The sequence below is a fragment of the Marmota marmota genome, unplaced genomic scaffold (assembly GCF_001458135.2).
Source record: "Marmota marmota marmota unplaced genomic scaffold, marMar, whole genome shotgun sequence".
In the NCBI taxonomy this organism is placed as follows: domain Eukaryota; kingdom Metazoa; phylum Chordata; class Mammalia; order Rodentia; family Sciuridae; genus Marmota; species Marmota marmota.
In genome coordinates, this window is record NW_025999899.1 from 2,049,874 (window position 1) to 2,076,494 (window position 26,621).

A 26,621-nucleotide genomic window follows, 5' to 3' on the forward strand; every position below is an offset into this window, starting at 1 on the left:
TTTAGAGTCTATGTGGAGGCTGGAGCCCAACTCTGGGCACTTTCTAATCCTGTTTTCTTCCTCAGAGAGGCTGCTCCCACCCTGTTTGCACAGAATTCTCTGAGCCTGCTTGTCGGTGCACACCTATAATCCCAGCGGCTCAGGAGGCTGAAGCAAGAGAATCACGAGTTCAAAGCCAGCCTCAGCAACTTAGTGAGGTCCTAAAACAATGGGGCAAGTCCCTGTCTCTAAATAAAATATTAAAAAGATCTGGGGATGTGGCTCAATGGTTAAGCACCACTGGATTCAATCCCTGATACCAAAAAAAAAAAAAAAAAAACACCATAGTTTAAAGTGCTTCTGTTAATAAAACCATGCCTGAATCTTGGACACTCTAAGGACACCAGTAGAGAGCACTCTAGAGTAGGTCTGTTGAGCCAGAGGGGATGTAAACAGCTCAGCATCTTGTTCCCACATCTCTGTGGCACCCCAACCCCTCTGGCCACCCCTCTTCTCCCCCTGGGTGCTATCCTAGGCCAGCTAGATGACAGCATGCCTACTGCCCCTTGGCTTGGGTGGGATTCTTCGTGAGCTCACTCACAGGGGGAGCAGCATGAAGGCTTGGTGCTCACTATATCCCAGACACTTCTTGCCTTACCTTACTCCTGGGGCTGGCTCCCCTCCATCCTCAGCAGGTCCACCCAGGAGGAACTTCAGCATCTCCTGGGCCCCCAGCATACTGGTCCTGGCTCTCCTCTTTGCAGCAGCACAGGCTCAGTCTTCAAAGGTTTTTAATGGAGTCACAAGTGCAGTCATTCAGCACTCAAAAGTAGGCACATGCCCTGAGAAATGAGTCATTGGGGGATTTCATTGGGGTGTGAACTTTCTAGAACATGCTCAACAAAACTAGGCCGTGTAGATCAATTACTCAATGCGCCCTCTCAGTGGAACCAAGAAATGCAGTAATCATGAGATGGGTGAGGCGGCAGCTGGCATAACACAGCAAACTGTTTTACAGTAAATTTTTTTAGATTTTTAATGAAGTAATTTTTTGCCCTGTGGGAGATTGGAACACAGGGCCTCACACATGCTAGGCAAGTGCTCTACCCCAAGCTATATCGCCAGCCCTCAATGATGATTTCTAACTAGGAGCACTCTCAAATAACAGTAGAAAGTGTAGCAAACCCATATACCAGTGACCTAGTCATTTACCATTATTATCAAGTATGCACTGTACACAATTGTGTGTGAAATACTTGTATACAACTGGTAATTGTATCCACACGATAGGTTTGCATACAGCAGCATTACCATAAACACAAATAACACTTTGTGCTAAGATGTGAGAGAAGCCATAGCATTACTAGGTGATAGGGGTTTTTCAGTTATAATCTTAAGAGACCACTGTCTTGTTCTGGCCCATTGTTGACCAAACTAACATTATGCAGTGCAAATATATTTCAGTTTTCACTGAGCTGCTAAATACACTCTTTTGTCATATTTATTGAATGTGTGTCTGCTGGGAACAAAACCCAGGGCCTCACACATGCTAGGCAAGCACTCTACCACTACTCAATGCCCCCAACCCTGTTTTGTCACTTTTATTGATCTAACTAAACACACACCACTTCTTTTTTTGAAAAGAACAAACACTAGTAGACAAATTTGCAAATGTTATATGTTCACTTAATTCAATTATGCATTATTACTTTGGACATGTGTTGCCTTTAACAGAACTTTCTTTCTTTCTTTCTTTCCTTTTTAGTGGTAGTTGGTATAGTATCTTTATTTATTTGTTTATTTTTGTGTGGTGCTGAGGATCGAACCCAGTACCTCACATATGCAAGGAAAATGCTCTACCACTGAGCTACAGCCCCAACCCCAGAACATGGTTTCTTTGACCCTCAAAGATTCAAAGACTGGTCTAGTCATTCTTATTTATTTGGGGTTCTGGGTGCCTCCTCAGGCAAAAACAATTTTGCACACAATTACCGGGACATCCCCCCAACCATGTGGTCCAATAAACAAGAGAATGTCAACAGAATCTCAAAAAGGCTAAGATAACTCAAGCTATCAGTCCCTGGCTATTCCAGGAGAGAAACCTAACGCCAGGTTGCCTGTGTTCAAAGCCTGGTCGGTTGAGCTGCCTATTGGTTATTCGACTTGTGCAGATTATAAAGCCCCTTGGTACTTTAGTTTCATTAGCTGAAAATGGGATGACAATAACAGGATCTTCTCACAATGCCTACCACTTGGCATTATATCAGTGTTTGCTATGATTACTTTATAATCAGAAGGACAAGCTTGCTGAGTGTAGTGGCACATACCGCTAATCCCAGTTACATGGGAGGCTGAGGCAGGAGGATTGCAAGTTTGAGGCCAGCCTGGACAACTTAGTGAGACCCTGTCTTGAAATAAGATTAAAAGGGCTGCGGTTGTAGCTCAATAGCAGAGTACTAGGCTAGCATGCAAAGCCCCAGGTTGGATCCCCAGCACTGGGGCGGGTGCCGGTGGGGAAAGTTCAGGGAGATAGGCACTTTCCCCTGGCCACCAACCTGCCAAATGGTATATGTGACTCCATTTCCACGATGTGATCCAAAGCCTATAGTCTGGGAACACAGGACTGTGGGAGGCCAACCTTACGAGTGACTGAGTTACACTCCCCAGCTGGGTGCTGAGGCGCTCAGTCACAGAAATGGGTGTGTCTTGCTACAGCCCCATGGGTGAAGCTATGCTCACCTGTTCCTTTGTAATATAACCCCTTGCCCTGTTTAGGAGAGAATCTTCCATGGAAGTGCCTTGTGTGTGTCCCCTCCTCTTACTGTGCCCTTGGGTGTGGCCTACCCAGGTGTCAGTCAACCTGCTGACAGTGGACATCATGAAGATAGACTCAGCCCCCTGAAACCTGACCCCTTGCCTCATTTGAATAGCTTCTCCTCAATAAAAGGGGTCAGCACGAGCTCTCGCAGTCTCTCTCTCTTTCTGCAGACCGTTAAGGTCAGAGGAGCCGTCACAGCAACCCCAAAGAAAAAGGTATTTGTGTCTCTTGTGTGGTTATTTCATGCAGCCCAGTTAGCCCAGTTTAACTAGAGTGACCCCTGAGCCTTTTAGTCATGAGAACAGAAACCCGGCACAGCACTCTGCATCCAAATTTCTTCCACCGACCCCATTTTCTTTTTCTTTTTCTTCAATTTTATTCTTAGTTTGCATTTTTCTTTTTTATTATTTATTTATTCTAATTTGTTATACATGGTGGCAGAATGCAATTCATTTCATATTACACATGTAGAGCACAATTTTTCACGTCAGTGGTTGTATTTCCACACCATTCGTGTCTTTACATGTACTTAGGGTAATGATGTCTCACTTATTCCACTGTCATTCCTACCCCCATATCCCCGCCCTTCCCCTCCTTCACCTTTGCCCTATCTAAAGTTCCTCCACTCCTCCCATGCTCTTCCCCAATCGCATGCATCCTACCTATGCGTCTGCATCCTCATATCAAAGAAAACACTCGGCCTTTGTTTTTTGGGGATTGGCTTGCTCAGTTAGCATTATATTCTCCAACTCCATCCATTTACCTGCAAATGCCATTATTTTATTCTCTTTTAATGCTGAGTAAAGTTCCATTGTGTATATATATATATACCAAAGTTTCCATTCATCTATTGAAAGGCATCTAGGTTGGCTCCACAGTTTAGCTATTGTGAATTGTGCTGCTATAAACATTGATGTGGCTGTGTCCCTGTAATATGCTGTTTAAAGTCCTTTGGGTATAAGCCGGGGAGTGGGGATAGCTGCCACCGACCCCATTTTCAAAGTCATGACTGACTGGCACAAGAGCAGGGTGCAGACGGTCCAGGATTAGCTTCTTCAGAGAGCAGCCCTGGAGTTCAGCATGAAAAGCCATCTCTTCCCTGCAGAGGAAGGACCACAGAAGAGCAAGAGAAGGGGTAGGAGTGGGAAGTCAATGGCAGGGAAAGGGGATGGAGACCCAGAGGGAGCAAAGCATGTGGGGACGTCTGGCCTCTGACTCCTGCTCTTGAGGTTGTAGAAACAGCCTGTGACAGCAGCACAGGGGGACAGCATAGGTCCAGGGAACTGGCAGGGGCTGCAGAGAGGCTTCCTGGGAGTGTCTGGGTTCCGAATTCAGAGATTCCCCTCCCTCCCTGGGGTTGTGGGCTGGGCTGTTGTAACACTTTCGGTTTTGTTTTCTCATCCTTGAGAAACGAAACTCAATAGAGAAAGTCCAGGGAGCAGAACATGGAGGGAGACTTCCAAGTGTGCGGGAACTGGTAAGAAGGCACTTTCTCTAGCAGAGACCACTAGTGAGGGTCAGACCAGAGAAGGCTGTTTTTGAAGTGAGGAGGACACAATGTGATCTTTGCATTCAAACGCCCAGGAGGGCAGGAGGGTGGGGACTGGGATCCCCTGGGGTTGGGATGTTGAAACCCTGTGGATCTCTGGATAGGGTAGTCAGCAGTACTTGAGCTTCAGTACCCTCCCTCAGATCAGCTAGTTCAGACTTTCTGGATCAGGCTTGGAGTGAAACATGCAGCAGAATTGTCCTGACTGAGCTACTCATACTTGGAACTTAGAAACTGACTTGGAGTTCGGATAATGTGGCCTCCACACCAATTTAGGGAGGAAAGGGACCCACGGAGATTCCCAGGGACCATTTCCACCATCACCTTGAGAGCGAGCTGAGCAGGTACCAGGCCCACACCTCTCTGTGAGTGGCAGCTGGCCCGTGGAAGAGCCTCACTCTCAACGCTCTCTACCAGCGGCAGGAACCAGGGTGGAACATCCCCAGAGAGCTTTGCTCCAACCAGACCTTTCTAGATCTCTGGTCCTCGGAACAAGCTTAGGAAGATCTCAGGGAACAGGAACAGGCAGAGTAGAGAGTGGGGAACAGGAGAAAGGGGAGGTAAAGCCACTTACGTGCCTCTGACCAGGCAGCTTGTTCTAACCAAGAGCAGTGAGATTTGATGGTCACTCTTGGCCCAGTCCCACATGCTAGGGACTTAGACAGGCTCTTCTCTGGACATCTGAACCTGTAGGGCTACAGTCTCTATAGTTTTCTTCCTCCCAAGCTGCCAGCAAGAATTGATGGAAACGAGGGTGGGAATGGTCAGGGGGGGGGGGGTGGGAATCTCCATGGGCCCCCTTCTTTCACAGTTTGGTGTGAAGATCATATTATCAGAACTCCAAGTTAGGACCTAAGTTCTGACACGTATGAGTAGCCCAGTTGGGACAGGCCTGACCCAGAATGTCCAAAATAGCTGAGCTGAGAGAGTGACAAAGATTGTTGGAAAAACTAACTGCCCAGGAAGTGGGAGGCTCAGAAGCCTTGATTCATTGAGGTTTCTGAGAAGGGTTTTGTGACCTCTCTAGCAGGGAACAGGTGGGTGGCCTCTCAGAGACATGGATCACTCTCACATTGGAGATTCTCAGTTGTCGTCATCCTTGCAGGAAGCCTGGGACTGGCAGGGTAACTGGCTTGAATTAGCAGAGGCACCAGAAAATGAGGAAAAAGCTTTGAAAGAATTAAATATTTGTTACTTATTTTGATTACAGCTTTACTGATGTATAATTGACCTATAAACTGGATGTCTCTAAAGTACCACTTGGGATGTATGTTCATTACCCATGAAACCATTCCACGATCCAGGAAATGAATTTATCTATCCCCCCCCGCCCAAAGGTTTCCCCTTGCAATCCCTGCCTCCTGCTTCTTCGCACCTGCTGGGTCCAGCACTGGAGGAACTTTGTAAATCGTCCTTAGACTTATTACGAGGTGCTGCATTGTTCTGATTCTGGACCAACATTGGGGAAGGCAGGGCAGGTAGGGTCAACGCCATCATATTTTCAGTGCTGATGGACTCTGAGGAGCTGGCCCTGGGTAGAAAATAAGCTCTGTGTTCTATACCATGACAATAAGCCTGTTTTTCTCCCCCCTGGCTCCCACAGCAGAAGAAGTGTGGCCTCTGCCCACTTCACCCTCCACGAGGCCCACTGCCTGCGGTTCCTGGTCCTTTGCCCAGAGTGTGAGGAGCCTGTCCCACAGTCGAAGATGAAGGAGCATTTTGAAAATGAGCACCAGCAGGTAAGCAGGTGGCAGGAGGGATGGGAACCTAGGGCTTGGGGGCCAGAGTCCAGTCCTCCCTGGTCCCTGTGGGCAAGCTGTTCAGCCCCTGTTTAGCCCCTATGTATAAAAAGGAATATGACCCTGTCTTTCTCACACTAGAGTGACTCTGCCTGCAGTTTCTCTTTCTCAGATTCTTTCCCTACAGGTTCATGGGTCTGGCCAAGACCAGGGGTTCCTGTTTCAGGGAAGCTTAAATATTCTTTCAAGATTCCTAACCAGGGAAAGCAAGAAAGGAGGGCAGACAAGCATCGCTTCTTCTTTCCTGCTTTTTTATGTCAGTCCGTCTTGGGGCCCCCTGTCTGTCTGTCTGGAAGTCCTCAGGCTTGGGCATCTGTTTCAGCTCAAACTCGTCCAGCAAATGCTTCTTGAACCCTGGGCTAGGTGCTAGAAGGAGTGAGGTAGCCACACCTGATCCCCACCTTCTAGAAACACCAAGCACCAAGGTGGATGTGGGGAAGGCTGGGAGTGTGGGGTGAAGTCTCTCTCTCTCTCTCTCTCTCTCTCTCTCTCTCTCTCTCATTCTTTCTCTGTTTAAATCAGGTGTGAGATGTGTCAGTAAAGTACAGAAGCTCTTGCTGGAATTGCATGCAGTAAGAGTCAGGTGCGATTCCTCCTCTACAGTCAAGCAGTCCAACATGGGAGAAGGAGAGCAAAAGGGAGAAGCAGCTAGTCATAAATTCCCTCTAAACATTGCCTTCTCACCCAAGTGGGTTCAGAGAGCAATGAAGAACCAGCCCCCCTCAGGAAAACACATTCCCCCCATCCTCAGATGTTGGATAGGAGGGTTTTCTGTAGGTCCAGGGGTCCAAGAGAGTTCAGATTCCTCGAAGACTGTCCTGTACTCTGGCCCTTGCCCTCGCCTTCTCTGATTGGCTTCAGTTCCCTAGGGAGATGGGTTCGGGTTCTTGACCTGTCTTCTGTCCAAGAGGCCAATGATCATACCCTTCCTGCTGCCTCCCACAGACCGAGGAACGCCAGCAAGACTCCATCAAGTGCAAGTTCTGTGAGCTGACGGGGTCCCTGAAGGAGCTGCAGATCCACGAGTCCCGCTGTGACAAGCAGACAGAGTGCTGCCTACACTGTGGCCAGTTCATCAGGCTTCAAGTGCTAGCCCAGCACCAAGAAGTCTGTCCGGGTAGACAGGCTCAGCTTGGAAAAGGTGAGCATCAGGGAAAGCCTGGGGAGGAAGCAGGAAGCCTCAAGGATCAGAGCCTCTCCTGGGCAGGATGCAAGGGACTGGATGTCCTCCATGGTGCAGAGGAGAAGGGTGTTCCTTGTGTGTACCTCAGTTCATCTGCTATTCTAGTTCTGCACCAGGCTCTAGAGGGGTCTTCTTGTGTGTCTGCCGAGGTCTTTAAATGACTGGTCCAGGAAGACCAAGAGGCCTGGGCGGGATGGGGGCAGGGGCTGAGAACCACACATAGGAGTCAGGAAGTCATGGAGAGTCATCAAAATGGGGGGGGGGGTCTCTTTGAACTTCTCCACACAATTTTTGCCTAGTGAGACCCCCTCCTGAATCCTTTTATAAATGAGAAATCTAAGAATGAAGCAGGGCTTTCTCAAAGCAGAAATAAGACTGGACACTCATGTTTCCTGATACAAAATCTAGTTCTTTCCACCATCTGCAATGGCCAGACGGGAGCTATCTGTAGCTCCTAAACTTCATCAGGCCTGTGTGTTGGCCACTTGGTATCACCTTCTGTTCTCTTGGCCCAATTCAATTAATTCTTTGTGAAGGTGTGTTGAGGACACAGCTCTCAATGTGGCCGATGTTTTTGTTACCACAGTGTGGTAACATGGGGGTGGAGAAAGCCTAAAACCCCTTAGATGATAAATCTCTCCTGGTAAACCCCTTAGATGATAAATCTCTACCCAGAGTCAAAATTAACCAATGAAAACTGGACGGCGAGAGGTCCATGCATGCTTCCTTCATTCCAGTGTGCCTGGGCTTCCACACAACCAACACAACCTGCACCACAACTTCATCAACACAAGTTCCACACAACATGGCTTCAACCTAATGATGTGTACAGTCAACATCTAGCTGGATCACAGATCTTGGAAATGAGTAGAAGGAGAGAGTAGTTAGACAGGTGTGGCCCCTGTGGTAATGGCTCCCCTTATCTCCTTAAAAACCCAGCCCTGCTAAATGTCTCTTCCCCAGGGTGGCATGCTGCCCTGAGTGCACAATGTGGCCACATCCCTGTGTGGCTGAGGATGCTGGCAACACAGGAGACTTAACGATGGGGCCGGCCTGGGGGCAGTTCATGCTCACAGGTACATGCCATGCAGGCAGTCAGGGGAGAGCTGGGCTAACCATTGTCAAGGGCGATCATTTGTGGTGTTGTTTCTGTGCTTATTCAGAGAAGAGAATTTCAGCTCCTGAAAGGAAGATCCACCGTGTTTATTGCAACCAAAAGTATTCAGAAAATGAGTACATCGTCCATAGGGTGAGTAGCAATTAGTCGTTTTATCACGATGCCAATAGCTAATTCATATTCTTAAAAAAAAAAAATGTGACGTGAAAGAGCAGATTCTGGCCCAATTTGTCATAGCACATATATTAAAGGTTCCCATATTTATTTTTTGCTTGGTTCCAAAAAGGACTTTAGTGAATTCCTTTCAGTGAATTTAGCATACATAATTGACCTTCAAGGAGTACCCATGACCTCCCCTGATATTTCTGATCACCTCTGACCCTCTACAACTTTCAGGACCTGCAGGGCCCTCAGTGCCTTGTTAGTGCATTGCTGTGCCAAGTTGTTCCCTTCTTTTGTACAAGACAGAAAAGTCACCACAACTTCTCTCCAAAGACCTCAACTCCTCTTTAGACAGAGAGCTGTTTACCTTTCTAAACCCTGATATTGTAGAACTTATAGAATATCAGAACTAATGACATCTTTTTGCTTTTTTTATCACTATAGTAAGATACACATGAAATTCACCATTAGTGACATATTTGACTTTCACAGTGTTATGTGGCCATCACCACTCTCTAATTCCAGGGCATTTTCATCACCCCAAAAAGAAACCCTGTGCCCACTGGCAGCTACTCCCCATTCATTCCTTTTCCCAGGTTCTGTGGACATTTTATATTAGTCAAATCCTCTGTGGTCCTCTGTGACTGGCTTCCTTCAGTTAGCATAACGTTTTCAAGACTCATCCATGTTGTAGCTTTGACACGTATGGGCACTTTATTCCTTTTATGATCTTTTTTTGTTTTGTTTTGTTTTTTGTTTTTTGGTGCTGGGGATCAAACCCAGGGTCTTGTGCATGCAAGGCAAGCGCTCTCCCAACTAGCTATATCCCCAGCCCTCCTTTAGGATCTTTTTATAGTCATGCTGCCTTATGTTTATCCAATCTGTTGCCAGACAAGAATGCTTGGGTTCCTTCTGCCTTTGGCTCCTTGCTTTTTAAACTGCAGGTCTATGGACCATCAACCTCAGCATCACCCAGAAGTTGGTTAGAAAGACAGACTCTCAGTCCCCTTCTCTAGAAATGCTAAATCAGAATATGCAGGGTAAGGGCTGGGGCTGTAGCTCAGTGGCAGAACACTTGCTTAGCACATATGAGACACTGGGTTCGATCCTTAGCACGGCATAAAAAAAAAAATACACAAATAAATAAAGGCATGCTATCCATCTACAACTATAGGAAAAAAATTTTTAAAAGAATATGACAAGATTTCCTGGGTGTTTCAAGTTTGAGAATTGCTGCCTCAGCCAAGTGATGATCAGCCTTAGCTGCACATCAAAATCACCTATAAGTTACCTTAATACTGATATTTATCTCTAAGTTGCCTGTGTTTTTTGTTTGTTTGTTTGTTTGATCAGATACTTGTTATGCACCAACATAAGAGTGAAGTTGATCGCTAGGGATGTGGCTCAGTGGTAGAGCGCTTGCCTAGCATGTGTGAGGCACTGGGTTCGATCCTCGGCACCACATTAAAAAATAACAAAATAAAGGTATTGTGTCCATCTACAACTAAAAAAAAAATTTTAAAAAAAGAGTGAAGATGATTACTCCCCTTCAAAATGCTCCAACCTGTAACCAAGGACACCTACATATTTGTTTGAAGGTGGGGGGAGCTATAGTAACCATGGGACTGGATTTGTTTGTGGTCAGAAACTCTTTTGAGTTTTACGGGACTCGGTTTAGCTGATCCTAATTTTTTTGGCAACATCTAAAGCATCTGCAACTTACTCTGTGCACCCTCCCTGAGCTTCTTTCTTATTTTGTGGAAAATGGGGACAAAGATTTATCTACTTGTTCATGAAAAGAGGACAGCCACAACCACTCAACACCAGAGCCCCCTCCTTACCAGCATCTATATTCACATCCGCTGCCTTCCCATCCACTATCATAGAAGGGCTTTCTGTGCTCCTGTCAAACACTTATCCCTTCCTGATGCACCACATCCTTCCTTCTTGCCTGCACAAGGTCACTGCTACCCCATTAGAGCAGTTCTTTCTTCTGCAACAGGAGAGGTTAAATGTGCTGTACATGCAAGCAACGACAAAATCTCAAAACAGTTCTCCCCGATATGTTCAAACATTTGTTATGAATGTTTAAAGAGGTGATAGTAACACTTCTACCCATGGTATTCTGTCTGACCTTACATGGAAGGCATCTTTTATTTATTTATTTATTTTGAGAACTGGGGACTGATATAGTGTACACTAGGTAGTTTCATGGTTCTGTCCTTAACTTTAATAGTAACGACCCAAAACCAGAAAAACAAAAAATACTTCTCTTCATCCATTTCCTGCCAGAGAGCCATCATATTATCTCTGTTTCCCTTGGTAGCAAAATATTTGAACTCACTGTCTATGTTCTCACAAACACTCCATACCGGCTTTTGAACCCACTACTTCCTCCAACTCTACCAAAAGTGCTCTTCTCAAAATCATCAATGACCTTTGCCTGGCTAAATCTAATTCTCATTTCTTAGTCATCAATTAATAATGAGCTTTTAGGGCTGGGGATGTGGCTCAAGCGGTAGCGCGCTCGCCTGGCATGCATAAGGCCCGGGTTTGATCCTCAGCACCACATACAAACAAAGACGTTGTGTCCGCCGACAAACTAAAAATAAATAAATAAATATTAAAATTAAAAAATATAATGAGCTTTTAACACCCCAGCTCATCCCTCCCTCTTCCTCAATTCATTTTTCTTGGCTTCCAGGGGACTCCACTCTTCTGGTTTCCACTAGACACCCCCTCTAACCTCCTAATAAATGCGGACAGGGCAGAGCTCAGTCTCTTATCTCCTTTTTTATGGTGAAAATATGTGTAATTGAAATTAACCAGCAGGACTCGGTTTAGCTGATCCTAATTTTTTTTTTTTTTTGCAACATCTAAAGCATCATAATCAGGAGCCAGTTAATCATGCCTTCTATCTCCACCAGGTCTGGTCAGGGTGTTGACCTTGGCCACATCGATATATGAGAGCCTCTTTAAAGTATGTTCAGATGCTTTTTGGTCTTGACACCCACGAAAAACCCAAGTGTGCTGTCATCGTACCTTCTTTATGGCAGACCCAGTGGTCAGGTGCAGCTTGATGGCAGAGGGGTGGAGCTGATCTTTCCCAGCGGTGCTGTTTGAAGGATATCTGGGTGGACTTGGGAGTCACAGGGCCTAGGGCAGAAGGTGGGATGATGGGCAAGTGTGTGTGTGTGTGTGTGTGTGTGTGTGTGTGTGTGTGGCCACCTTCCACCTTTCAGCACTGCCTTGGGGAGCCTTTGCTTTGGCTTCAGCTTTGGGAGGGACAGGAACTTCCTTCCGCACTTGGAGCACCATTGTGGTCTCTGGTCTCTATTATTCCTACACCTGCTGCCTCAGTCATTTCATCTAATCTCCTTTTTTTTTTTTCTTAATGCCTTATGTAAACCGACACTCCTAAATTTATATCTCAGTCTCAACTTTTTACCCTAAACTCCAGATTCAGGTATCCTTGCCGATTCAGGCATCGATGCTTGAATGCTGGGCAGGCAGCTTAATCATAACACATCCGAAATGGCATCCTCTCCGCCACTGCTTTGCCCATCTCCTGCGATGGCAACTCTATCCTTCCAACTGCTCAGGCCACAATTTCAGGTGCATCCTTGACTGCCATCCTTCCATCAGTGTGGGTACCCTGGTGCCAGCCACCGTCACCTCCAACCCCGAATTGCTGCTGTCGCCTCCTCATTGGGCTCCCTACCACCCACCTTGCCCACTGCAGTGTGTTCTCACCACGCAGTCAACACGAGCCTTTAAAAATACAATAATTTCATTCCTCTGCTCAACATTCTGTACCGTTCCCGCCCCCATTTCACACAGTCGAAATCTGAACAAGGGCCTCTGGGCCCTGCGTCTTCTGCGCCTCTCTTTCCTCCTCATCACCTCTCCATCTCATTTCCCAGCCCGCTGGCCTCCTGGTGGTTTTCCTGAGCACACGGTGCCTTAGAGCATTTTCCCTGGCTGTTTCCTCTGCCTGAAAGTCACCCCGTCACCCCACTCCCTGCCATATTCAAAGAGCCACCTCAAGTCTTTGCTCAAATGACACCTTCACAAGGAGCATCCCTTGACAACCCATTTAAAATTGCAACCCCTCCCCATCACATGCCCACCACCCCTCACCTTCCTCTGTATTTTTCATAGTATCTATCAACTTCTAATTTATTATCTAGTTTAATTATTTATTATGGCCCTTATTAATTGCCTCCTATAGTCTCAGTTAAAATTAAAATAAAGTCCCCACCGCTTCCTTTCATATTAATGGCTTCATAGATACAAATACTCTTATTTTTCTCTTTTCGCTATTTCCTATGATAAATTACCTGCATATTATATTTCTTTCTTTTCTTTTCTTTTTTTTTTTGGTCCCAGGGATTGAACCCAGGGGCACTTACCCACTGAGCAACATCCCCAGCCCTTTTCATATTTTATTTAGAGACAGGGTCTTGCTAAGTTGCTTAGGGCCTTATTAAGTTGCTGAGGCTGGCTGAACTTGATCATCCTGCCTCAGCCTCCCGAATTGCTGGAATTACAGGCATGCACCACAGTCCCCGGCAACCTCCATATTTCTAAAGCACTTTCTTTTACTGATTTTTTTTTTCAATTTTAGATATTATCTACTGACTTATTAGGATTTAGGAATACAGGTTTCATTCAAGTTTCTTCATTCCCTCCCCTCAATTTATTGACTTCATTCATTCTGGTTAAATCAGTACTGAATATTACATTACTCTGACCATGTAAACATTATAAATGATTTGCCATATGATCAGATTTACTTTTTTATACAACTCTTTGTTTCCCATGAAGTTAGTAGTTGCTTCATTTTTTTCATTTGTTTCACTTTCTAGTTACCTATCACTAAATCATCCTTAAAAGATTCTACCAGATCAGAAATTTTCCCCTCAGTTTAATTAAACACACCAGGTATTCTATTGATTTCATGTTGGGAGCATGTTATTCCCTAGCTCATCCTGGGAATTTCTTCCACTTTTTCCAAAGTTAGAATTCTTTTCTTCAAATCTCAGGTCAGGTCTTCCTTTTTTTTCTTGGTTTATTACTTATTTGATAGATATATTCTCCAATTGTCTCTTGAGAAAGAAAGCGAGGGAATAAATTTTTTACCCCTAATGACAATAGAATCAATCTTCTTAATTTTTAAGAAAATTATTATAAAAACATTCAAATAAAATGAAAGTAGAGGGCTGGGGCTATAGCTCAGTGGCAGAGAGCTTGAGGCATGAGGCACTGGGTTCAATTCTCAGCACCATATGAAAATAAGCAAATAAAATAAAGGCAATTATAACTATAAAATTTTTTTAAATGAAAGTAGAAAGCTAATACAAAGAAAACCTATGTATTCATCCCTGAGATACAATAATTAAAAGTTTTCCATATTTACTTTTTCCATTCTTTTTGTATTTTTATTTTTTCTTTCATTTTTTCCTGAAATATTTCAAAGCAAATTCAAGATATCTTGCTATTTCACCATTTAAAGATACATTTTTAAATATGGTCATGTTTTTTTCACTTAACCATGGTGCCTTTATTACATCTAATGATATTGACAGTAGTTATTTTTTTTTCTTTTTTTTATTATTAGTTGTTCAAAACATTACATAGCTCTTGACATATCATATTTCATACATTTGATTCAAGTGGGTTATGAACTCCCATTTTTACCCCGTATACAGATTGCAGAATCACATCAGTTATACATCCACATTTTTACATACTGCCATACTGACAGTAGTTCTTTTCAACATCTTTTGAGAAGCCTTCCATTTACCACACTTATTCATTACTACTTCAGCTGCTTTTCCCTCCCCTGCCTTCTGTTACATGCAGCAAGTTTATTTTCTTATTTTTCTTCTTTTCTATTGATTTGGCAATTTTGCATTTTCTTTCTATTATTTTAATAATAGAAATATTAATAACATTTAAATATGAAAACTTAATAAAGTCCACAGTGAATCTTTATCTCAACTCTTTACAAACGTATATGGATTTGAAAATATGCTAACTCAAACCCCTTAATCCTATTTTATATGAAAATGTTTCCATAATTCTGATCTGCTTTGTTTTCATACTACTCCTCTTTAGTCATTAGCATTATTGTTACGATATGCAATTCATGCCTATTTGGTTATACTCACAAGTTTACCCTTCTCTTTGCTCACATTCTTTCTTGGATCACAAGTTTTCCTTCTTGCCATGGTTTCCTCTCTGCCTTGATGTATGTATCAGTAGTCCTTTCAGCAAGAACCTGTGAGTAGTAAATTTTTAATTGCCTGAAAATGAGCTTTTTCCCCCTGAATTTCTGAATGATAGTTTAGCTAGATATAATTCTATTATCTGAATTTCTTGGATATTAACACTACTATTTGTTTTGATTTACTCAAGGTGGATTGTTCCCACAAGTATTTGTAAATTTGAACTGTGAGTTTCTATTTGGTGGATCTCTACTTGTGAGAATCCTTTATGATCTATTTTGAGGTTATGTACCTTCCAGAGGTATTGTGTGATTACTTCCCAATTTTATGTTAATTTTTTCTGCTTATGTTTTCTCCAAAAATGAGGCTAATATAAATCTGAACCCTAAGCACTGCAATGGTATGGGCCTGTGATTTTGAGTTTGCAGGGACACATATTTTGTTTGTTTGTTTGTTTGTTTTTTGCTTCTCCACATTCAAACTCTGCCCAAAATAGGAAAGCTCTCTACCACTTTCCTTTTTTAATTAGCTGATTCTTTTCTCTTAGATACCATAATTTAGCCTTTAAGAGTCCCAACATTGGACAGGGAGAGGGGATTGTTACTTCCATTTTCCCACCTTATGTGAATGGGACATTTCTCTCATCCAAGCCCCTACTTACAAGATTGACCGCACATCTCCTCCCAAAACCAAGTGTCTGCTCATTTGCTTAACCCGTGTCATGGTCTATTTGTGCTGCTGTAACAGAATACCACAGACAAGGTAATTTATACAGAACCGAAATTTAATTCTCACAATTCTGAAAGTTAGAAATCCAAGATCAAGGTATTAGCATTTGGTTTCTGGTGAGGGTATTCTTGCTTCATCCTCCTGTAGCAGAAGGTGGAAGAGCGAGTTAATTCAAATGCTGCATGAAGCTGCTTTCATAAAGTCCTTAATTCCATCAATGGGCATGCACCACAGTGCCGGGCAACTGTAGGGAGAGCCAGATCTCTGAGTCTCCAGCTCCTATGATCTAATGACCTCTTAGAGGCCCTGCTTCTTAATACTATCACACTGGCCATATGTGGATTTTGGAGGGGACCTCTTCAAACCACAGCAACCATTCAGACCTTCATTCCTGGAACTCGGTTTTCTCTCTCTCACTTAAAAGTCAACTATGAATTTCAATTGAATATCTGTCATATTTCATCCATCCTATGTAGGTGCTTCTTGTAGAAAGTTTTCAGATAATCTAATCAACTATACTGTTCAACCAATGAGGTCACTTTTTAATTTGAAATATTACTCACAATTGCAGGGTAAGTGTTATTCAGTCTCAGAGTCTGGGAAACATCATCCATCTGGAAAGCCAAAAATTCTTCCTCTGTCCCTTCCAAGTGAGCCTGCTGGAAATCAAACATCCACCGCTGAGAGAGATGTTCGTCCAAAGACAAAATATAGAAACAAATTTCCTCGTTTTTCTGAAAATTCAACACAGAAAGCACAGAGAAACAAAAACAGAACCATGAACCTGCCTTTGAAGGCTGAGCACAAGCCAAAGACTGCCTTTCTTACAGAAGATGAGGCAGCCTATGACATTTTAAGGAGATGTTCTCAGTGTGGTATCCTACTTCCCCTTCCCACCCTATGTCAACATCAGGTAAGCAGCCTCTCTTCTCTCCTTACATGGCAGTGAACCATTTGGATAGTATCTTACAGAAGTCCAAGACTTGCAGGATGCTACGCAGTGTTGCAACTGAACGGGCCTTTCCCTAACTTCTCTGTGTGCCCAAGGTTTATTTGTGTTACCTCCTAGATACTGGATCACCTTAGAAAGTAGAACCAGATCTCTTGAGTCCCCAGCTCCTAGCCCAGCACCAACACATGGCAAAATGCTCTAAAACTGGAGTGAAACCAAGGATAGCCAGTCTCTCTCTTCCTGAAGGTGTAGATCATTGAGGGAGACATGGGCCTGGAATGGTGCAGAAGGGTCAGAGAGCAAACGTGTCTTGCTCCAGATTCTAAGTCAGTTGGTGGTTTGCCTCCAGCAGGTCACGATTGCTTTAAGCCAGCCGTGGTGATACACGCCTGAAATCCCAGCAGCTCAGGAGGCTGAGGCAGCAGAATCAAGAGTTCAGAACCATCCTCAGCAAAAAGGAGGTGCTAGGCAACTCAGTGAGACCCTGTTTGTAAATAAAATATTAAAAATAGGACTGGGGATGTAGCTCAGTGGTTGAGTGCCCCAAGTTCAAGCTCCAGTCCTCTCCCCACCAAAAAAAAAAAAAAAAAAAAAAAAAAAAAAANCTCCTCTCTTTTTCCTCCTCCTCCTCCTCTCCTCCTCCTCCTCCTCTCCTCTCCCTCCTCTCCTCTCCTCTCCTCCTCTCCTCTCTCCTCTCCTCCTCTCCTCTCTCCTCTCCTCTCTCCTCTCTCCTCTCTCCTCTCTCCTCTCTCCTCCTCTCTCCCTCTCCCTCTCCCTCTCCCTCTCTCCCTCCCCCGCCCCTCTCTCTCTCTGCCTCTCGTGTTAACCTCCATACCGCATTAGGTGGCTGGAGGCAGGAGCTAGGAGGAGCCATCTCTGAGCTGAGCAAAAAAGGTAACTGAGAGCCATGTCAATTTAATTTAAACTCATTAGTTAATTTCTATGCTTCGAACCTCTATTATGAAGCTAGCGTGCTGGTCGAGTGGCTGAGTTAATCTTCATTGTAAACAATAAAAACAGGTATTTTATCTTCATTTTACAGGTGAGAAAACTGAACAGAAAGGTAGACTACCTTTCCCAGGATTGTGCAATTATAAAGTGCCAGAACCCAGTCCATAATCCTCACATATATAGCTCTAAAATTTATGTTCTTAAGCTCTGGACTGGTTTGTTTGTTTGATATTATTTAAAATACAAAGTACTAGATTTTTGTTGAAACTAGCTGATATAATATCATATTAAAGAGTATGGAATCAAAGGTAATTAATCATTCCCCACTCTTACCCTTCCCCACTCCTATGCCCTGAGATTTCAACAGCCTTGTGGGTGTCCTTTTTCAAAGCTTTATCTTTTTTTTCACACAAACCCTGACAAACATATGCATGGCTTGAATTGTTTAGGTTTCCCCACATATTAGTTTTATATATTCATTATATTCACATATTAGTTTTATATAGTCATTTGCCTTTTCCATTTAATATATGTCACATACTCTCTACACAAAGGTAGATCTAAATCTTTTCTTCTAACTTCTTTATCATCAATATATGCAATGATTTTTTAAAAATGAACTAATTCATATTTACTGGGGGTGCTATTAGGGCTATTTCTCTTTTCTCCATTCCTTTTTTTTTTTTTCTTTTCCTTCAGGGCTGAGGAACGAACTCAGGGCTGAGGGCCTTGCACTAGGCGAGCACTCTGCTACTGAGCTAAATCCCCAACCCCTCTCCATTCTTATACAATAGGATTGCCAGATTGAGCAAATGAAATTACCAGATGATAATCAAATTTGGATTTCATAGAAACAAAGCATTTTTAAATATACGTATGCCCCCATGAAATGATTCTTGGTTTCTCTGAAATTAAAATTTAACTGCGTATCCATCCTATGTTATATTGGATAATCTTGTTATATAATCATATGCAAACATGTACATTTGGAGCACTATTATACACATTTCCTTGCATCTTAATATTATGATCCAGCAATACCCAAGTCAAATCCCTTTGAGTCAAACAATGTGGCTTATTGTTTTCAATGGCTACATAGGAGTCCTTGCATGAGAGTCTCTCTTCTGCTCCTTCCCCATGATCACCAGCCTCTTTTAACACTCTCCTAGAATCTCCTGATCCCCTCCTGGCTCAGTGGGGCCTCTTCTATGCCATCCCACCCCATCTTTATCTTGGAGCTCATGCTCAGGAACAGGGGACAGCAATATTCAGAGACATTTCAGAAACCAGCTCTTGCCACTGGGAACATATTGAACTTTTTTATATCCATTTTTTTTTTTTAGGAGAAATGCCTGCGGTTAGCTTCATGGAAAGGAAAACAAGTGAGAAAGTCCAGCTAGATTTAGAAAAGGTACTAAGAATTTATGAAAAGAGATCAATTTTATTCTTTAGGCTTTAGAAGAAAAGCTTTGCATGTTAACCATATTTCTTCTTTTGAACAGAGACATAGGTTTACCCAAGGGATACAAATGACCAAGAAGAAAAAGGATTCCAGTTCTTCTGGCTGAGCATTCTGATTAGTCATCTGGACTCAACAGCTGGCCCATGTCTAAGAGACCTCAGCTTTGCCCTGAAGAATAAAAATGTCCTTCCCGGAACCTTCTTGTTCACCTTCTTTGGAATTTCTCGCTGGTTTTCCAGGGCAAGAGATGGCAGGAGCCAGGAGGGAGGGGGGGCGAGGGGGGCGGGGGGTGGTGGCGAGGAGGGGGAAAAGAAGAGGAAAGAAAGTAAGCAGTAGAGGGAGAAATGAGGCTCAAGGGTCAAGTGACAGGAGCAGCTTTGAAGACTTTGGGTAGGGAAGGAAGGGAGATGCAGCCTACCTGGGGACAGACAGTACACTCAATTTTCTTGCCGGGGGGTCATTGGACATTGGGGAGGTCTCTTTGGGCACCAGCTCCCTGGCTGGAGTAGGGAAGGGCCAAGGAAGGTGGGTGGTTAGGAAAACCACATCCTGGATAGGAGGAGGCCGGAGGGATTGAAAAGGTGGGGCGGCTCTCTAGCAAATGTTCAGATTTGCCTCAGGCCTTTCTTGGGGGGCCTTGTCCAAAGAGAAGAAAGGAGAGCCCCAGGGTAAAGCCTGCAACAGCGACTTCCTAAAGAGAGGCGCAAAAGCTGGATCTCCAGAGGCTTGGAGGGACCCAGAGGCTAGGTCAGGACCGACAGGTTGTGGACTGCGCCCCAATTTCCCAACAGAACCTCTTCCTTGCATGGAAGGGTAGAGTGCCTGACCATGTTTACCCCGAGTGCCACGCGAGCCCCCTGCCTCCAAGCGCCGGTAGGGTCCTCTCCTGGGCAGTCAGCGTGGGTTGTTCGATGCCCTCTACACACCATCAACGGACTTGGCGACTCCAAGTGTGAGCCCCTGAGACCTGTGGTGCTGAGCAGGGCCGTGCGGGCGGGCGGGGCGTCACAAAGGCGACCCGGAGATGGACATTTATTTACCTGGGCGATGGCAGGGTGCGGACCCCGGGTGCTCAGAGTTGGCGTCCGAGCAGCAGCGGCGTGGGTAAAGCAGGCAGGCACTCGCCATCCCTGCAGCCCAAACCGGGCACAGCCGGAGCGGGGCGCAGCAAGTGGGTAACTGGCGAGGGGGCGCGGGTTGCAGGCTGCCAAGTCCCTCCGGGAGGCGCAGGCGGGGTGGCGGAGGGACGCCCAGAGGTCTGGAGCGCGAGGGGCGGGCTGCCTTCCTCGCCCGCCTCCTCCTGGACGTCCTTGGGAGTTTCCCCAGCCACCCTGCATCGCCCGATGGATAGGACATCCTTAGGTTTCCTGACTGGCTGTGTGATATGGTAGATTGAGCCCAGCTTGGAGTCCCAGCTTGGGTTGGAATCCAAGGTCTTACCTTCTATTTCTCCATTTGTAAAGTGGATGGATTCATCTCTTTCTGAAGAGGATGGGGCAGAAGTATCTTGGTCCCCTCCTACTTCCTAATGGCAGCCAACGTTTGGGTAGGGTTTCCAATGTTCTAAGCGCTCTTCTGTCACTTTCCCTAACTCAGCTCATATAATACTCCCAACACTAGGAGAAAGGTACCATTACCCTATTTACAGATGCAGAGACTGAGGCACAAAGAAATTAAGGTAACACAGAAGGAATCAACAGGCCAGCCCAACCCACGAAGCTACACTGCCTCACTTGTGATGAGGGTCTAGGGTTCTCTCAGTCATCATATTTGATTGGGGGTTCCTCAAAAAAACTTCTCCAGTTCCACCAAACATATTCTTCTACCCACACCCCGACTGTTTAAATATCTATGGTTCTTCCCACTTTTGACTTTGAGGAGGAGAGGGGGTTAGCTTTGTTTTGTTTTTGTTTGTTTGATTTTGCAGTGTTAGAGATGCAACTTAGGGCTTCACACATGCAAGGCAAGTACTGTACCCCTGAGTGACACCTCCACCCCTTCAGTTTGGCTTTTGAATTGGTTTAGATTTGGGGGCACACCTTTTCAATGTCTTGATCCATAGTATGGCCTGCAGAGGTTCCCCAACCTTGAGTAGCTTACAAGTGATTGAAGAGACATCCCAAATTTTTCATTTGTTAAATGTTTACATACTTACTCGGTAGAAGACTGGGGATGGCCCTAGTCCCAAGCAGTGTGGATCCCTTAGGAGAGAAAGACAAGGACACAGATCATACACAGTGATGCACACTGGTAAGAAGGAACAGAGAAGGGAGCATGCTGAACATGCAGGCAGGGACTCTGGGAACCGGCTAGAGCCTGGGGTCACGGGTGACAGCAGGCTACTATTAAATCCTTCTTGGAAGTCTGTCCAGATCTGAATGAGGGGGAGGGCCTGCTGCAGGCAGGGGCCAAACTGTTCAGTGGGTAGGAAGGGAACTTGATGGAGGAGGAATAATAAAAGAGAAGGTCACCAGGAAGGCCCACATAGCACTTGCTAGAGGATGCTCATTGTCTGTGGTGTTGATGGGAGCAGGAGGAGACCTGGGCCCATCATGGGAAACAGAGGATGGGACAAAGACAGGTAGACCACCATGGGTCCTGTTCAGCAGGATGCAATGGGTGAAATATACACAGAGCCACGGAAGGAATCTTACAGACATTAAACACACACCTGTCAAACACACATACAAAAAGGGGCACATCAAACATACTGGATTAGTTGTCTACCATGTACAGAAGAGAGTGATGGAATGAGATAAAGAGCTAAAGGGAATAAATGAATAAGTAAAACCAAAGTGGTGTCTCGTGCACACAAACAATGTCTATCCCACATTAAGAAAAATATAATTTTCCCCTTTGCATTTGAGGCCCCCAAAAAATAGAGGTAAGAAAAAAAGTTCAAGAGAAAAGAGTCAGAAAGCCCAGGTTCTAGTTCTGGGGTCCTGTTACTCACTTGCTGTGTGCACTCAGGCAAGATCCTTTACCTCTCTAGGCTCCAGCATGCACCTGAAACCAATTCTCAGGTCTATTTCCAGTGCTATGATTTTATGAGCTGGGACCAACAATCTTAGGCTTCCTTGATAGAGTAGCCAATAAAAGCTTGAACCTGGACGTACGGGGGTAGGGGGTTGGGAGAAGCAAGGAAAATAAAGGAAGTTTTGAGCAGGAGAAACTTTGAAAGAAAAAAACTTGTGAAAACTTCAGCAGATTCTTTGTATCAGGCAGGACAGGGAGACCCCCCATGGGGTCAGCGGGACTCCCAAGGTTGGCTGGTGGCACCACCTGCAATCCAACAGCCAAATCAGAAACACCAGTTGTCAAATCATGTCCTCTAAGGCCCTCACAGACCCAGTTTCCACCGCAGTGCCTGGATTTCCCACGACCATCCTTCCTCTACTCCCCCAGTATGTCCATTCTACACCCGAGACTGACCACATCACCTCCACACAGATGACCCTTCCTCTTCATAGTGCTCCCTGACCTTAGCTGAGGTTCTCCACCACTGTTCTGCTGCTCTACCTCTTGAATGTACATCAGCAATGCAGCTCAGAGCACACAGAGGCTCGCATCCAGAGAAGCAGGCAGACCATGTCAGAATTCCAAACACTCAGGGAGAAGGAACAACAGGAAACCTGGCCTCTTGGACACAGTCTTTAGGCCCCCTCCATGCAGGACCTCCTGTAGGTCCTACTGGATCTAGCACCTTTGCCACATGTCCAATATTTTACTTCCCTGAAGGTGAACACATCCTATGCATTCACAGCCCTGTGGCCTCTCACATATTTATCGTCCCCTCTGCCTGGAATGTATCAGTACTTCCACCACCACCACCAGGCCAAGTGGATCTGCCTTGCAGATCTGACCTTCAAAACCATGTCACCTATGTCACTTTCTCTGAGCAGCCCTCTCTACTTCCTCCCTGCCCAGAGACAATAAATGGTAGACTCTTGGTCTACAGTGACTATGCCTGGACCTTTTCACTTCTTGCATTGTGGTGAAATTGAGGACCGATCCTCGTCCCTGGATAGACTGTGCAATCCTTACAGGTGTGGGTTGTGTCATGAGGTGAATCTGAACCCCCCTCAGCTGGTACCATGCCTAATATAGCACACAGAGGACCACAGAGAAAGTTGGTTCAACTGAGTTTAACTTCTGCTGGGCAGGTAATGGCTCTTCCTTTGTACTCCCCACAGAAAACAATTGCTTGTCTTTCCTCATTTTTGGAAGCCCTGCTTACCACGCAGCTGCACAACACATCTGGGTTCTTTGATGGATGAAGAAAGTGAACCCATCCAGCCTCAAGACCAGAGTTGCTGGGCCACCCTGCCCGATGTATGCCTGCGACGTGTCTTCTGGTGGCTGGGAGACAGGGACAGGTCCAGGGCAGCCCTGGTCTGCAGGAAGTGGAACCAGATGATGTATTCAGCTGACCTCTGGCGATACAGGACCATCACCTTCAGCGGGAGACCTTCCCGGGTACATGCATCCGAATTTGAGTCAGCACTTTGGTATGTTAAGAAATTTGGCCGTTATCTGGAACACCTGGAGATCAAATTCCTGAATCCTTACAATGCTGTCTTGACTAAGAAGTTTCAGGTCACCATGCGAGGTCTTCTCTCGTGCCTGGGCAAGAGTAACAACCGCCTGAAGTCTCTTTCCATTCAGCACTTGGAACTGGACCGTCTGGTCTGGAGGAACAGCATCAGGAGCTCTCTCATCAAGAGCCTGAGCTTCTTCCTGAAGAAAATGGGCAAACACCTGGACTACCTCAGCCTGAAAGGGGCCAGGCTCACAGTGGAGCAAGGCTGCCATGTCCTCAACTCCCTGAGCTACCTGCGGAACGAGAGCATCGCCTCGGAACTCAACATTGAGGATTACTTCAGCCATCACCTGGCCGTCTATAGCAGCCCCCAGTTCAACAAGACCATGGCCACGTTCCACAACCTGGTGTCACTGACGCTCAACTACAACTGTATCTCCGATGAGCTGCTCGAGAACTTGGGTGAGAACAACGCCAGCACCCTCTGGACCATGAACATCAAATGCCATATTCATGATCCCCATGGCCAAGTCGTCTGGGGCATGTCCTGGGCCAAGCTGGCCAGACAGGCCAGCAACCTGAAGGTGAACTTCTTCTTTGAGCGGGTCATGAAGTACGAGCGCTTGGCCCGGATCCTCCTGCAGGAGATCCCGGTCAGGAGCATCAGTCTGAGAAGCTGCTATTTCAGTGATCCAGACTGGTCCATGCGGCCCACTCTGATGGACCTCCTCCCCACCTTCCGGCACACTCTGCAGGTAAGTGGGAAGTGAGACTCAGGAAGGCTTGAGAAGAGCGACTGTCATTCAGGTGACTGGCTTTCCCAGAGGAAAGCCCTCTGCTGCCCGTTCTTAGCTCAGCTCCCACACATCTCAAATTGAGGGTCTAGGAAATGTTTGCCAGACCAACTTCCCCCGTGTCCCCAATACCACAGCAGATGACAAAGACTGCTGCTCATCACAGACTCTTTTCTTATTGCTATTCCCTAAACAATGCAGAATAACAACTATTTACATAACATTTACGTTGTTCTTAGGTATTATAAGTCATCTCCAGGTGATTTAAAGTATACAGGAGGATGCACATAGGTTATATTCAAATACTATGCCATTTTATAAAACGGACTTGAGCATCCATGGATTTTGGTATCTGAACAGGGGGAGTCCTGGAAGCAATCCTTTATAGATACCAAAGGATGACTGTAGCTGGTTTGAGCTTTTCCTGAAATACAGGAATTTTCTGGTTGGTTGTTAACCAAGAAAATCCTCTATATCCTTAGCTCAGAGCTGTGAAGTCAGAGTTAGGAGGAGCCTTCCAAGTGACAGGTGGTCAGCCTCTTCCACCTTCCTACCAGGCCACAGCAGAACACAGAGTCCCTGTGGCTCCTGTGGTCGGTGCTCTGCAGGGACCTATTGGATTACAGAAGTGCCTGCTACTTGGAAAGATGGGTTGGGAGAGAACCAAACTAACCTAAAAGCTAAATTCAGTTTAGTCCACTGAAGAGCTTGGAGGTTCTGGGCTATTCTCTAATCTTGCATTTTCCCCCCATATATAAAATCATTTTTGTCCCTCCTAAAGGCCTCCCAGTGGTTGTAACAATTGACATGAATAACTATAAATAACATTATGAGCATGGATGAAGATGCTAATAGCTCATTTGATGTCCACATAACCCTGAGGCGTGCAGGGCAGACATCACTATGATTTCTCAGAGCTACAGAAAAAACCTGAAGTTTGGCAGCCTGCCCACTATCACCCAGCAAGTCCATCCCAGGGCTGAGGTCAGCACTTTGGTCTCTGGATTCCAAATGCACTTGCCTCCACATTCCAAGTTTTTCAAATTTGCATGCAATCACACTTATTCTCAAATCTCTTCCTTTGAGAATTAAATATCTAGTGTCCCTTATCTAAAAAGCTTGCAAACCACTCCAGCTATCATCAGGCCCAAAGCTGGGCCTTGCAGATAAGGTAGAATGACCCAGCCAGTCCCAGCAACCCTGCCCACACACTCCCCTCTTTGGTACTTTTCCAGAAATTAACTTTTGAGTTCAACAACAACCATGAGTCACTGGAAGAAGAGCTGCACCTTCTCATTCTAAACTGCAGAAAACTGTTTTACTTTAAAATCTGGGCTTTCCTCGATGTTAGATTTGTAGAGCGAATTCTGAAGAGCCAAGAGGAGGGGCAGTGTGCCCTGCGCACCCTCAAGGTAAGAGCCCCCAATTGGTTCTCTGGTGTCTGGACACCCTTGGTGTCTGGACATGGTGATTCTGCTCTGAGATGCAGGTCAGAGATGAAGTGACGGCTGGGCAGGGGGCAGTCATCACACCTGAATCGAACAGTTTCACAGAGAGCTCCCTTCCATATTACACTCAGGCCTCAGTATCCATGGGTTCCACATCTGTGCATTCAACTGACTACAGATAGAAAATATTTGGGGAAAAATGCTGGGTCTGTCCTGAAGATATACAGACTCTTTTTCTTATTGCTATTCCCTAAACAATGCAGTATAACAACTATTTACATAACATTTACGTTGCCTTAGGTATTATAAGTCATCTCCAGGTGATTCAAAGTATACAGGAGGATGCACATAGGTTATATTCAAATACTATGCCATTTTATAAAAGGGACTTGAGCATCCATGGATTTGGTATCTGAACAGGGGGGAGTCCTGGAAACAATCCCTTATAGATACCAAGGGATGACTGTAGCTAGTTTAAACTTTTCCTAATTCTGTCAGATCCTTTGGATTAATTGTTAGGTCCTGAATGATGTGGTCACTGTGTGTGTGTGGGGGGTGCATTTCTCTGTTGGTCCAGGTGAGAATTTATACAAACAGATACAAGACAAATGAAGAAGACAGGACCCTCCGGGAAATTTACAGGAAGTACAGAAAGCTGATCGATTCAGAGCTAAATTATTTTGTCATCGCTTATCCCATGATGTGAAGAGCACTGTCCGGAAGAAGAAAGCTAGGAGCACTCTGAACTTGAAAATCCAGTTCTCAGAGAACTACGCTTGTGGCACCCCACCTCCAACCTTCTTTCCTCTCCTTTTTGCCAATCCCACACCATCATGAACAGCCCAGCAAAGGCTGGGACTGCTGGGGATGTGAAGGCCCTAGGTGACTTTAAAGTGCTATCTTTACCA

At 45.3% G+C, this 26,621-nt stretch overlaps 2 protein-coding genes across 4 annotated transcripts; both read left to right on the forward strand.

Moving 5' to 3' along the window:
- Nucleotides 1-4,168: 4,168 nt before the first annotated feature.
- Xaf1 (XIAP associated factor 1) lies at nucleotides 4,169-19,127 on the forward strand. 3 transcript variants are annotated; one of them, XM_015505972.2, is made up of 8 exons: nucleotides 4,207-4,274; nucleotides 5,684-5,776; nucleotides 5,950-6,085; nucleotides 7,091-7,286; nucleotides 8,492-8,577; nucleotides 16,138-16,479; nucleotides 18,813-18,880; nucleotides 18,972-19,127. In XM_015505972.2, the coding sequence occupies exons 3-7, from the start codon at nucleotides 6,053-6,055 to the stop codon at nucleotides 18,867-18,869; spliced, it is 714 nt and encodes a 237-aa protein (XP_015361458.1). In that variant the 5' UTR covers nucleotides 4,207-4,274; nucleotides 5,684-5,776; nucleotides 5,950-6,052; the 3' UTR covers nucleotides 18,870-18,880; nucleotides 18,972-19,127. The 3 variants fall into 3 exon arrangements, with proteins under 3 accessions (XP_015361457.1, XP_015361460.1, XP_015361458.1); XM_015505971.2 differs by lacking the exon at nucleotides 5,684-5,776 and having other exon boundaries at nucleotides 4,169-4,274; XM_015505974.2 differs by lacking the exons at nucleotides 5,684-5,776; nucleotides 16,138-16,479 and having other exon boundaries at nucleotides 4,169-4,274.
- A 4,073-nt stretch (nucleotides 19,128-23,200) lies between these two features.
- On the forward strand, nucleotides 23,201-26,419 carry Fbxo39 (F-box protein 39). The gene is made up of 3 exons (XM_015505967.1): nucleotides 23,201-24,226; nucleotides 25,501-25,677; nucleotides 26,291-26,419. Exons 1-3 carry the CDS (start codon nucleotides 23,201-23,203, stop codon nucleotides 26,417-26,419), a joined length of 1,332 nt encoding a protein of 443 aa, XP_015361453.1.
- The last annotated feature ends 202 nt before the right edge of the window (nucleotides 26,420-26,621 follow it).

Bases quoted from the DNA above. Each gene is read 5' to 3' on its own strand.
- Xaf1 (XM_015505971.2), top strand. From the start codon at position 4,243: ATGGAGGGAGACTTCCAAGTGTGCGGGAACTG. The intron at 8,578-16,137 runs GTGAGTAGCAAT...TCACAATTGCAG, and splicing joins ATGAGTACATCGTCCATAGG to GGTAAGTGTTATTCAGTCTC. The intron at 16,480-18,812 runs GTAAGCAGCCTC...TTTTTTTTTTAG, and splicing joins CCACCCTATGTCAACATCAG to GAGAAATGCCTGCGGTTAGC.
- Fbxo39 (XM_015505967.1), top strand. From the start codon at position 23,201: ATGGATGAAGAAAGTGAACCCATCCAGCCTCAAGACCAGAGTTGCTGG. The intron at 24,227-25,500 runs GTAAGTGGGAAG...GTACTTTTCCAG, and splicing joins CCTTCCGGCACACTCTGCAG to AAATTAACTTTTGAGTTCAA. The intron at 25,678-26,290 runs GTAAGAGCCCCC...CTGTTGGTCCAG, and splicing joins GTGCCCTGCGCACCCTCAAG to GTGAGAATTTATACAAACAG.